This window comes from Clytia hemisphaerica, unplaced genomic scaffold, assembly GCF_902728285.1.
Source record: "Clytia hemisphaerica strain Z4C2 unplaced genomic scaffold, Clytia hemisphaerica genome assembly, whole genome shotgun sequence".
NCBI classification, from domain to species: domain Eukaryota; kingdom Metazoa; phylum Cnidaria; class Hydrozoa; order Leptothecata; family Clytiidae; genus Clytia; species Clytia hemisphaerica.
In genome coordinates this window covers 72,953-86,910 of record NW_027104039.1, presented here as the reverse complement: position 1 = coordinate 86,910, position 13,958 = coordinate 72,953, and the positions used below count along the sequence as shown (strand labels likewise).

At 35.2% G+C, this 13,958-nt stretch overlaps 1 protein-coding gene across 1 annotated transcript; it reads left to right on the top strand.

Moving 5' to 3' along the window:
* Nucleotides 1-699: 699 nt before the first annotated feature.
* On the top strand, nt 700-8,008 carry LOC136811765 (SANT and BTB domain regulator of class switch recombination-like). The gene is made up of 10 exons (XM_067068385.1): nt 700-825; nt 1,037-1,077; nt 1,452-1,643; nt 2,358-2,416; nt 3,000-3,094; nt 3,451-3,516; nt 3,789-3,875; nt 5,153-5,263; nt 6,281-6,358; nt 6,876-8,008. The coding sequence occupies exons 1-10, from the start codon at nt 734-736 to the stop codon at nt 7,753-7,755; spliced, it is 1,701 nt and encodes a 566-aa protein (XP_066924486.1). The 5' UTR covers nt 700-733; the 3' UTR covers nt 7,756-8,008.
* Nucleotides 8,009-13,958: the final 5,950 nt, after the last annotated feature.

Genomic DNA, 13,958 nt, shown 5'->3' with positions numbered 1-13,958 from the left:
TGGTTTTTCGAAGTTTGAAAAAAAATTAAAAGGTATTTTATTTCGGTTTTTGGGTCATCAGAATCATGGAAACATGATCTTTCACGTGATCTTATTTTCATATTGCGCAAATAGTCTGCTCTGAAGTAAATTGGTGAAACGTACAGAATTCTCCTAGTTTAGGTAACATTCTCTTAAATAAGAGACTGTTTGAAAATCTCCTAAATAAGGTAATCCTCTAACTTGGGTTTTCTCTTATTTAGGGTATAACCCTCGACTGATGCTGGGATGTCTAAATTATTTCATACGTCGAGTGTGATTTGATGTAAAATACGATGAGCAGCTGGTTCATCACCTAATTTGATTTCTTATTTTTAAGTAGCTTGATGTGTTTTCGAATTTTGTCAATCTTAGCTTAGATTATCTAAAAAGCTTCTACTTTTACAAGGTGTGAAAAAATTGGCTAATTTTAGGGCTCAAGCCTCAAGCCTTAGCAATCTGGCTGCTTATACTAAAATGTGTACTTAAATATAAACTGTATACAAAAATATTTTCAACAGTTTACAAACTGAACTAATGACTTTGAATGGTAGTCCCAGTCAATATTTAGTTTTTTTACAGGTTTTAGGTCTAAGGGACTGGGAAAATAAAAAGAAAATTTTATTAGTCATCAAGAGCAATCTAAATAAATTGACACACATCAACGTGTTATATTTTTAGTTCAACATAAAAACCGCAATATACTGAAAACAAAATGTCAAGAAGTAGCTCCACTCTTCCACCCTTACCTGGTTCACCTGGTGTATTTAATTGTAAAAATGAGAAGAAATCTGAAAGCCAGAAAAAGTAAGAGGTTCCGTTTCCATTTTAAGTACCGTTATATTCCAAGCTCAAACAGTTACTTCATAACTAAGAAAACATTAATTGCAGCTCTTACTAATTCTTTCCAGGGATGTGTCTACCATTTTGAAAATTCAGGCTCAAAATTAATTTATATTTGCACAATATTATTGCTGGGACATGATAAATTTTTAACACTTGAATTTCTTTACTTCAGAATGGATATCACAATTCACGTCTGTGATGAAGCCAAAAACTGTAAGTTTAATGTTTTAAAAGTGCCATAAGTTATTGCAAGAACTTTTAACAGGTTAACTAATTGATAGATAGATATAGAATCCCTCACTGGCAAATTTTTAAATGCAAATTTTTAAGATAACTTGGCTGGAACACCTGGTTTAGAATTTACTTTACAAACATGAAATAAACACAAATTTAACCAAATGGCTTGAAAAAACTTCCAATTTCTCTATGTCTTTCGAGATATGACAATTTTTGATCTTTCAAATTGGGCTTTTACATAACACAACTCTTTTACAGCTTTCGCTTACACAAAAAATCAACATCGAATCTCTATTGAATCTCCAATGGTTCAAATCAAGTAGTGATTATCACTTTACTTTCATTTTTAGTAAAGAAAGACTTTTCATGTCCAAAATCTCTCCTGTTGGAAGAAATGAAATATTTCCAAGATTATTTATCATCTGATCATCAAACTTGGGAAGATATTGATATCTCTGTTCATTGTGATGTCAAAATATTTGATTGGCTTATCAGATATGTTAAACGAGACAAAGAGAATCCGGATTCAGGACCCATTTTGAGTAAGTGATTCTTTTTATTGAGTTGTAATATTTATTATAGCACCACCCTTTGTTAATATATATGTGACCTTAGTTGGTTTTCTTTATTTTGTTGAAGGAAGAAGTAGAAGATTATATCAAGTCGTTATTCTAGTTTTAATTGGTGTATTCTTTCGAATTTCTTTTGAAAATGTTGCCGAGTCAAAGAATTTCTTTTGTTGAGTACAGTGGCGTGGTGGGAAAATTTCTCTGGGGTGGCCAAGGCAAATATGGCGCCCTTTTTAAAGATTTTTTGTTTTTGGCGCCCCTCTCTATACGCTTATTATGAACACAAAAAAGGGAGTGTGCGAGCGAAGCCGAGAGCGAAGCGAGCCAGAAAATTTTGAGTTTTTGAGGTGATGAGGGGCGCCATTTTTGTTTTTTCATTTGTCAATCTTTCGATATGGGCGCCTGAAAAATCCTTCTTGGCGTCCCTTATTTTTGGGCGCCCCTTCTCAAAAGGGCTCCGCTGGGGGGGGGGCCTGGCCCCCCTGGCCCCCCTGCCACCACGCCACTGGTTGAGTAGATTCAATAAAATATTTATGTTCTCTGTGTCATTCTAAATATTGTGTACTATGATATATTTATAATGACAAAGAGAAGTTAAATTAAAATATTTATTGTGACTTGAATTTTAAAGATGATAAAAAATGGTGAAGACTTGTCAGCCAATCGTGATTTTGATTTGCATTTTAGGTGCCAAGTCTGCTGTATCTATATTGATATCCTCTGAATTTTTGAAAATGGCAAAATTGGTAAGTTTTAAAATGTTATAATTTGGTCCAAAATTGTTTGGGTAATGAGTGGTTTTGCTTTCGATAGTAGTTTTAACATTTTTTTGGACCTCGAAGGTCTTATAAATTAACTCATGTCCGTTCGTTCGTTCGTCTGTTCTTTCGTTCGTTCGTCTGCCACAGCTTTTCTTGGTATTAGCTCATTAGTTCTTTCTATTTTTTTTGCACAATTATGCAAAGGCAATACCTAAAATGTGACGGAGCCTGATTCTCGACAAAAGTTTTATGCTTTTTTGTTTTTTGGAAAATTCTTTTTTACCGTCTAAAGGGTACATACAATATTTAACCCTTGTATCAGATATCTATAGTGGGGTCGTCTAGCATAATCTGAAGGAAAAAAAATAATATAAAGCTGAAACTTTGCACAGACTTCTCTATAGTGTACTTATGTCCTAGAAAAGAATCCCCTATAATCCCATTGGTTAAACATCCTTTTTTCAGCAATTTCTTTGAGGACGTCATAAATGGCAAAGGAAACTTGCACACTGCAGTTTGGAAAATTAACTTTCACAAATGGATTAATGTGTGTATATATTTTACTCAGGTCGAAAGATGTATCACATTTTGTCATGATCACATGAGCGAAATCATTGCCAGTCCTTGTAATATGAATTGCATCAATGATCTTTTGGTTAAAAGGTATCAATTGATAAAAATGTTTTGCCTTTAAATCATCCTTTAGGGAAATTCATTAAGGAGTGGTTCTGGCAATAAATGTGTTGAAAAGTATAAAACACACTTCTGGTTGTTTAGTTTCCAGGCGTTTTGCTTTGTTTTTGATAGGCTGGCGAATGAAAAATTAACTCCGGGGAATTATGGATTTTAGGCCTGCGAACTCTAAGCAAGTCCAATGTATTGATTTGCGTGAATGTCTACTTGAGGTGGTGAAGCAAACATTTTGACTGGTGAATTTTTTTTTCGTGACTTCGAGACTGGCGAAATTTGCCATTCGCCGGGCCAAAATATAATCCCTGAGTTTCTTTGTTCATTTATAGGATTTCTGCTACATTTACACAACATGATCTGGAACAGGTCATTGACAAGAAAGATAAGTTCAAAAGGTAATTTAAAACTTTGATTGAAAGGTGAATAGCTCTTCCAGAAAATGTCCCTACATGGGGGGTGAAGGATATAGTGTCCGGGGGTAAACTTGCTCTGTTTGGGGGTAATTTTTCTCTGTTTGAGGGTAAATTTGATTGTCAATGGAGTCCACTGATGCTTGACCAAATTTCCAATTCATATTCTCAAATGCCCGTTAGATTATGCCTAAGATATTGAAAAAACTAGAGACATCCTTCGAAAAGTCTTTTCTCTGTTGTTTTTTTTTTTCAAGCAAATTATTTTGTAAAAAGATTGAAGAGCTGTTCAACCCTAACTTTTCGAACGAGTACTCACACAATAATGCCAGCAAGTTGTACAAGTAAGTAAAAATCTAAGTGTTTCTCTTTTTAGTCAAGAACTGTTTGATTTTATCTAGTCAAATATGGGCTCTGTCAAAGACAAAATATTAAGTTCTCGAAGACAGACGATAATTTGAATTTAACTGTCGATCTTCCATTAGAATGTACGTAACATTTTAACACGTATTTGACTTATAAAAAAAGCCTTACTTGCCATGTTTTTTTCGACCTACCTGGAGGTCATATAAATTGATCTTTATCTGTTCGTTCGTTCGTCCGTCGGTTACCGGCTCTTCTCGAGGTTGGCTCATTAGTTTTTTCTGATTTTTGGCACAAAGATGCAAAATGGCAATGCCCAAAATGTGACGTAGCCCGATTTTCGAAAAACAAAATTTACGGCCAAAAATGCCGAAAATATGCTGGAAATCGCCGTTTTTGCAGATTTTCATAGTACTTTTTTCTTTTATTTCTTTTGTTTTTCACAAAAAGACACTACTAATAACAATACCCGCGATCAAGCACGACTCAATTGTTAATAAAACTGATTTTTACACCCGGAACTTTCAAAAAATTGCCGGAACAGCCTTTTTTGCCGGAAAACGGTTTTTCTTGAATATCCTAGGCTTTCGTTGACATTTTTACATGAAATTTTGCACACAAAATGCAATACCTAAAATGTAACACATCCCGATTTTCGAAAAACATTTTTTTTGACCGAAAATACCGGAAACTTGCCAGTAAACCGGTTATTTACCATTTCATTATTTGGTAAATTTTCAAATATTTATCATTTGTAACCTTCGTTTTCTTTTTCCCTATTCCCCCTCCCTCTCCCCCCATCAACAATCAATGATGAATTTAAGACTTTTCTTTTGAAAAATAATATTCTCTCAAATACGTGCATGGAAATTCATTTTTGGTGAACCTACCCGACCTCTGCCGGGTTCCAGTCTGAACTTGATGTATTCTTGCCTTCCAGCCATCTCGATCCATCTCGGTGTCGTCGAGAAGCGCGTGGTTGTTCCTTTCCCCGATTTGATCGACCTCTGCTTGTTTGCCACAACACACGCATTGAAAGCAACGAATTGTTAAAATTCATGGTCAAAATGGGCCTACCACTTTATCTGTTTTATATCTGAAAAAGCTAATCAAATTTCAGAAAACACTAAAACTTTTCCCACATCATATGACAACGATCAAATGACCAATGAATTTTTACAACCCAGAATCCTAAAAGACAATAGTTATACTTCAGACAATAATTATAATTCATTATTATGGTGTTGTCTCTTCCCAGGTGTCTTCACTGTCAAAAGCTTCTCATTCCACCTGTGGAGCAAAGTATCAAATGTACTGTTGCCAGAACTATGATCGACCATCATGGAAACCTACAATATGTACATTCTAGGTATTATTATTAGTGAATTATTGCTCAGTATCAGACTTTTGTCTCATTACTTTAATTGGATAAACTTTCGCGGATGGGCCTATCCGCGAAATTCAAAAATTTCGCAGATGAGGAGTTCCCTGATTTCGCGGATCAGGATTAAATCTAATTTTTCTAAAGTGATTCCAAATTTTGCAAAATCGGGGTAACAAACAGAACTCTCAAAATTTTGATATGGTAGTGTGCGAAAATTCGAAAAAAAACGAAAGTATTTTCTTCAAAGCAGGGTTTGAATAGTCTGATTTGCGGGACGAAAAAACGACCATAGAAATTTAAGATTTTCGGGGGTCGAAGAAAGATTTCAAATTTTTCGCAGGTACTTAATTTCTTCCAAATTTCCACTTAATTTAAATTAAATTTAATCCTCGCGAAAGTTTATCACATTAAATTATATTGGGTAAAAATGGGTTTTGAAAATTGTTTATCGACTTTTGATTGCACTCATCAAATCTTGTTTCTAACCAAACTTGCATAAAAAAGGATGGGGTTTGAGTTAGCTGGAATATAAGTTAAATGACTTCAAGTATCTAAAGATGCTTGTTCCTCACAGGCCTCATTTTGAACACAGACTCCGTATTAGTAGATTTTATAAATGCATCATAACAACAATTGATATTGACTGGAGGCATTCGTACTCGTTTTTTCACACATTTGCTATCCCGAATGTTTATGAGCCCTCGAATACCGAGTGATTTTTATTCATTTTGATTTTTGGTTTTAATACCGTCGTCTGTTTAGGTGAGCAAAGGCGATATAGAGCAGTACATCGACTATCGACTTTGTTTTGTATCATTTCACTTACCGTCGCCCTCGATATCCTCCGATACATAAACTCGGTATTGTAAATTGAGGGGAACCAGCAAGCTTGTTCGAGTTAACGAGACATTCGAGTTAAAGAGGTTCGAGTTAAAGAGGGTCCACTGTACAATCATTATTTAATTTCATTATTATTCATTCATTAAATTCATTTCTTTTTAGAGACACCACCTGGGACGTTCAAGAGTATTTGCAGAATTTAAAGCAGCAATTCAAAACATGGAGAAGTGTATTCTGGAGGTAAGCTCATAGCGTCAGCCTGGGTTCAGGTCCAAAAAATTAGGTCCCCCTGAGCTTTAGGTCCCCCTGAGCTTTAGGTCCCCCTGAGCCTTAGATTCATGAAATTTTTGGTAGCCCCCAGGACTTTCGACCCTCTACACTTTTAAAAACGTTTGTTTCACAAAAAGAGTTATTTAATGTAAATTGTGTTGCAGTTGAAGGTTAAGATGAAATATTTTGTTCATTTTATATAAAAATATTGGGCCGCAGGTGAAAATTTTTTCAGCCTCATGAGCTTTAATTTGAGTAATTGAAGCCAACCATTCAGATGAAGTATTCAGTCCCAATGTTAAATGATGAGATTTCAGCTCCCCCCAAGCAAACTAGGTCCCCCTCCAAATATTTGAAACATCTCCCCAATCTGAACTGAATCATTTCGGCTCATTTGTAGCTTCTATTTCAGTACCACTGGTGTGCGTTAGGTTGCTAACTATGTGGATATACTTACGCCAAAAATTTTCCAATTTACATTTTTCAGAGTGTGGAGTGTCATCAATTTTCTTCAATGTAACCATTGTGATGAAGTGTTCCCAGTCTCCGATTATAATTGTTGTCGATATCATCCACAGCAACCTATTCGAAATGGTACCCAAGCTATCGCATATCCATGTTGTGATCAAAAATCATTTCATTTTGAACCCATCAAATCAAAGAACGGATGTAAATTCGGTAACCATCAGGTTTCCTTTAAAGACAATGATGTATTACATTCTCAAGTGATCTTTGATGAGTTATTAGGTGTTGTCTCTCTAGTCTGCGAGGAACGTACCCCTATTCAAGAACATACAGCCTACAGTCTAGATGCAATGATCAAAACTGAACAATCAAGAAAAAACAAACATATTACTAGTGTCACAAACAAAGAAGAGAAACACAATAAAAACAACAAAAGACCTGTCTCACAAAAACAAAGACCTCCTTTGAGATTGAACAGCAGTAAATCGAATTTTGTTTTCCAGAAACCGACCAAATATTCAGACTTGAGTGAAGAGGATAATTCTGATCTCGATGAGCCAGGTATTGTTCGAATAGTTATTCAACACAAAGATGCACCAACTAGAGTCAAAACATCAGCTAAAACATGGAACAATGATCTCCCAATCAGGTTAAATCAAGACTTGCAACGTGAAAGCGATGTCAAACGTATGAACGACTTGATTAAAAAATTATCAATATCGAAACCCCCGTCAACACATAACTCTACACAAATATTACAACAAGATAAATCAACTCTTGACGGGGGTCTTTACTGTCGAATTGAGAGTAAAATAAGGAACTCTTTGCAATCTAATAATGTTCATTCTTCGAATAGCCTGACTAACACATCGACTCACGCTAAAGGACACAAGTATAAATAACGGAGAAGCTGAAATGAATCGGCTTATTTGCAGTTTCTATCTGAGTAACACTGGTGTACGTTGGTCAGATTATTTTCAGAGAATTTTTGGGCGCGGAATTTTTTTGTACTTTCTACCTAAGGAAGGCTACCTACCGGGTATTAGACAGACTTCTGTTAGCATTATAACAACATAACTGGTCGTAGACCAGTTACATTTATATATCATTGACCGCAGCTTGTTGTAAGAAGTTCATTTCTTTTTTGTTGATTTATTTTAACTTTGAAACTTTTATGTTACATCAAGAAAATTAATCTTCTCTGAAATATTACTTTAGGCGTACAAACTTTCGCGCACAGAAACCTTCGCGGTCTTCGCGAATTTTGGCCTTTTTCGCGAAAGTAAATGTCTTTAAAAATTCTTATCAGGGCAATTCGCGAAAGTTAATGCTCGCGAAAAAGAAATTGGAAATCTTTATAACCTCGAAATCGTAATAAATATCAAATTTTCGGCATACACGCTTTTTTTTTTATAAGAATAGTGTACTTTGGTTGAGGGTAAGCATTATTCTTATTTTTCTTTTGTTCTAAACAATAGGCCTATTGTTTTAAACCCGAAATCTCACCCTGATATTCTTACAGAAGTTATTCTTATAAAAGAAAAAGCGTGTATTTTTATCCTTAAGGGCTCTGACCATGGTGAATTTTTTATATTTGCCACTTACAAAATATGAATTTATGCCTGATGTAGCGGACAAAACTTTGATATGTTATACATTTTCTGTTAGGCCAACTATCCGTGAGTCTGAAAATTTAAAAATTGAAAAAAATTGAGAAAAAATGAAGAAAATGATGACTTTTGCGAAGTAGAGTATTTCAACTTTGAAGAGCTTAGTTTTGGCGAAGAAAAAGCATTTTGAAAATATTTTTGCGGTAGATGGTGTATCTTTTATCGAACTAAAATTAATTTTTCGGAAAATTTTTCTAAAACCTTATTTGCTTCAAAATCTTGAAAATAATTCTTTTGTACCAATTTTTCATCCCAATTATTCATAGAAAAACAACCATAACTTTTGATGCATTAATTTAGAAAATTTTTCCGAAAAATTTAAAACAGTTCAATTCTTTGCGGACAGTTTGAAAAAACTTTGAAACAAAAAGGTTAATTACCCATTAAAACTTAGCACTTTTTTATAAAAGAAGGTGATGCAACATATTATTAACGTCTTTTTAAGGTTGATAACGTCATGATAACGTCATTTTTGCAATTAATTAAGATCTCAATTAGACGGATTTAAGGAATATTTTTCACTTTTAAGGAAATTCTTATTCGGAAATTCTGGTTTTTATCCAACGATTCGCGAAAGTTTATGCTCGCGAAAAACATTTTTTCCTCAAATTTGCGAAAGTAAATGTCGTAAATTTCCCGATTTTTCGACCTCGCGAAAATTTCTACTCGCGAAAGTTTGTACTCCTAAAGTATTTCAATTGACTTTCGCCCGGATGGGGGGGGGTAGGACAAATGGTACCGGGTGAGTGTAGTAGTAAAGCTATCTATTTAATTCTCAGAATTCTCTTGACCATAAAGATTTCATATAAAAAATATCAATATCATGCAAAAACAACAAAAAGTCAAAATAGTCTCTCTAAGGTTCGGAATTCTCCAAAATTTATTAAAATTCAGAGAAATCTTTTTATGGTTGTGGAATTTTTCGAAAATTTTCCTTCTAAAAAAGGTCTCGCCAATTTTTTCTCTGCAAGTTTAAAAATTTTTGTCTAGAGTTCAATCTCTAACCTTTCTCAGGCAAGAAAAAGTGAAGCCTTAAAAAATGCGCCGCATTTTTGACGACAGATTGAATCTATAATTCCTTTGTTTACGATTGATATTTTTTTCGAAATTTAGCGGTAAATTTTAGTTTCAATCTGTCATTTGTGTAAAAACCAGTCGAGCCGCTCAAGGCCGCGCAACTTTGGTAGGATTTGTTGGCTTCAAATCCTACCAAGGAGATTGACTTCTATCTAGCCCTTCGGGCTTATACTTCATTGGGGGGTACTACCCTTGCCCTCCTCCGGGGGTGACCGCTTCTAACAGTATAAGTTTTTTTTTGAATTTAGATTTGGCCTCTCTGCTTTGTATTTACACCCAGGGAGGGGGTGGATTCCCTGCATGAATAAGGTTCTACGTGGGGGGCGTACGAGGTTTTGAATTACCGCCATCCCGGCCATTTTTTTGAAAATTACCGTTATCCCGTCCAAAATTTACGAAAATACCGGTCCCGCTATTTTTCCCATAAAATTTTAAAGACTAGAAGTCAAAAATTCGGCAAAATTGAATAGAATGTGTATGAGATAGATCATTATCTTCGTATTTTGTTTCGATAAACTACCTTTCTAAAGAAAAAAATGTACCGGGTGTCCCAGAAAAAAGTCCGGACGTTTGGTTATGTCAAGATGGAAATGTTTAGAATAGAAAGACTTTTTTATGTTAATGTGGTACTAAAACTTGGTGGGTCCTGTTTTCAATTTGAATCATTATTCATTGAGTTATGTCATTTTAAAGTTAAAGCACGCTTTTGAAAATGTTAAAAAATGTTCAAAAAATACCACAGTTTCATGAAAGGAGTTTCGAGTTTATCTTGATTGCCCTACCAAACCTATTTATTTTTGCTGGATAAAGGTTAAAACTGCAATCTAGCCCTTCCGGCTATGATAAATCATTAAAAAACACCCAAAGGATTCACCCAAGGAACAAGAACAAGCGTGCAAAAGTTCAGCCGAGTTCGTCCATTTTTGAAGACTCCAGCCCCGGGGGGGGGGGGGGTACTTAGGCAAATGGAGGGTACAGTATGTGCCGCCCTTAAGGGTACCAAAGTCCCGCTTAGGGTCGGAAAAAAACAGAAAATCAAATTTCAGTCCCACTAAGGGTCGGAAATATAGGAAAATTTCAACTTTTTACCACCTGAAAGATCGAAATTTGGTCAAAATTGGTCAAATTTGTCCCGCTAAGGATCGTAAAATTCCCAAAATTTTCCTTTCTTTTCTCCTTTTTAGTCCCGGTAAGGGTCCAAAGTTCGAAAGTCGGGCGGCACCCCCCCGTCAGCTCGCAACCTTAGTACCCCCCAGCCTACCCCAAAGTTTCGAGGTGACAGACAGACATTCTAGCTCAACTTTACAAACCCAACGTTCTCACCCCTGTATATTAAAAAGCCTCAAAAAGCCTCAAAATAAACCCATTCCTGGTGTAAGATCCTTTTTTTTTGGGGGGGGGGAGTTTTTCACGTTTTTTTACCTTTTTGCTGACTCCTGTGACAAGCTTTTTTTAAAGTCCGAAAATTTTATGTAAATTTTAATATTTATGACTTTACCGAAATACCGTTGTTTTTTATAAGAATTACCTCATCCCGGACGAAAAATCAGGTGTTTTACCGTCACCGTGGCTCTTTCAAAATACCGTTTCCCGAATACTTTTTATCGTTTTTACCGCTTCCCGGCCCTAAATTAGGCCTTATCCCGAGTACCGCCAGATCATACGCCCCCCCTTCTACGTTCTACAGAGTGAATATTTGATTAGTCAAAACGCGCCCAATCACTTTTCAAAATTTTCGCGGGTTTTTCGAACATAATTTTATGCGCGCGCATAGGTAAATTTATAGAAAATGCTGACTCTGTGGAAAAAAGTAAAACACAGGTTCATTTTGTAAACAAAATGGCCAAAATCGCTGGTGAGCTTTTTAAATGTAGCTGATGTTTTGTGACATGTTTTGTTGTATTTTTTAGTAGTTTTGAAAGTTTTTGGAGCTTTTCAAAGAGAGGTTTTATGATGAGAGGCTAGTTATCCATCAGTATCAGTTTTTGGCTATTTTTTCAATACTGAATTTTTTTATAAATAAACCTTTTTTTTAAAGGAGAAATCATGAACGATTCAGGTGGTCTCTTCTTGTAAGTTGCTTTTTAGCTCTAGATACAGCTGTGGATTGGAGAATTAGAGAATGCCCACCGCCTAACCGCCTATTGCCCAATGAGATTTAAACAAATAACGAGTGTGTAACTTGCTGCACGAGTGACGTCAAACGCTCCATCGTTTTGAAACTAATATGGTCTTCTTCGTTTGAATGAAGAATTCCAGATTTCCAAATTTCCTTTGTTCCAAAATTGCGTGTGTTCCACTACAGACGGACAGATTTTTTTCATATTTCGATTTAAAAGCCTGATGCTCAGTGCGAAAGAGAATTTGTGTATTTTCATTTTCTGGTATTTTTTGATGTGCCAAATCAAATGACTTTGGAGGTTCGGTGAAATGGTGGCCGAATTGCCATCCCATGCTTTGTCAGACAGTCCCAAGTTTGAGCAGTTGGACACAGCTGGCGTTGTGGTAAAGTGATCATTGACCTTGGTTGCTGCACAGGCGACTGAGGTTCGATTCCCACTCGCAGCGGTTCACTTGGCAAGTGAATGAACCTTCGCCCGGGTCAACCCATGCCATGTGAGGGGAATTGGGTAGTCAGTCCAAGGTGCTGACGGGGCGCTCATTGAAAGCGTCTATAGTTGCGAAAATAGGCCTCAAAGCCTCCTGCAACTCAACCAAATAGAAATAGAAATAGAAATAGAAATGGTGGTATCAGTTTTTGATTTTTGGGCGCACAACAAGATTCTTGTTGTAGAATTTCCTGCGGGAGGACTATTTTCCTCAGAATGTTTAATTTTCAAGCACCTTCAGAGGTAGCCTAGAAATCTAAGCCAGATTGATTCAGTCACTTAGTAAAATCTGATGGTAAGTTGTGACTGAATATCTGGCTTAGCACAAGTAAACTTGGTTTCTTATCAACTGGACAAAAACGAAATTTCAAATTTTCCCGGGTACGTTTTTGTAAATGCACATAAATTTGTATAATTTGTTCAACACATATTTTTCCAAGCATCTTTTCTCATGTCAGGGAAAATAGAACATTTTAAAAATCTTTGAAATTCTTTAACTAGATGGGATCTGAACCACGGACCCGTCCATTTATGTACCGTGAGTGGTCCTAAATCCGACAGCCTTGCCTAAATCCGACCCCCCAAATAACTGCTATGAAAAAAAATTCTTTGTTTACAAACATTCCCTCTCCAAGTTGAACAATAAACTATATTGCAAGAACTCTTGAAACAAAACATTTAACAAGATGACTAGAATGTAAAGATGTCAATTAATGTGATAAAAAAAGTGTGAGTCGTTAAAATAATTACCTCTATTATTCTGAATCCGTTGCTTCGTGTTTAAAACGTTAACAATTTTGTAATAAAGAATTATGTTTTGTATAAGAAGCAATTAATGTTTTGGTTCAATTGGTTCAGTGAATCAAATCTCTCAGTTTAGTTGACACTTTGGTATCTTCATCGGGTCACAGCAAAAATTTTGTTTTTATTTTAGTTTGTATCTTTGAAAGACCCCATCGGATTTAGGCAGGGCTGTCGGATTTAGGACCACTCACGGTACTGTACACTCACTTTATATTTGATTTGTTTGAAGTGGAAAATTTACCTTATTGGTATTAAATTTCTCAATTCACTAAATTTTTTCAAGGCAACATGTTTTGTGTGTATTAAATTCCGCGATTCACTAAATTGGGCATTTTCAAAAAATGGGAATAAAGCAAGAAAATGGCTGATTTTGCTTGAAACACAACGTGTTGGGTGTAAACATACCAAAAATAGTAACAAAATTAGTGATAAAAATAGTAACTAAGTGTAACAAATAAGTATTTTAGATTTTCGGCCTATTTTGAAAATTTTTTGCGTGTATTTAATTTTGCGATTTTGTATTTTTATGAAATTTAAACGGTATTAACTTTGCAAAATTTGACCAAAAAAATAGCAAAATTAAGTATATACCCGTGAAATTTTTACCCCGCAAAATTTAATACCAATAAGGTACTACAAACAGCTTTTAAAGGGAGAACTTCAATTCGAATGTTGTTTTTACTTACTTAAACAAAGAGCTCAAAAAAGCGATGATGACACCTCTATATGCACGATAATTTGTTATCTTTTGTGTCAATCTATATTAGGAATAGCTTACCTTATTGGTATATATTTTTGCGTGTTACAAATTTTTGCGGGTACTTAATTTCGCGAGTTTTTTGGTCAATTTTCGCGAAATTTAATACTGTTTAAATTTTTCAAAATTACAAAATTGCGAAATTAAATACACGCGAAAAAATTTTTCTTAGTATTTTGTTACTTAAA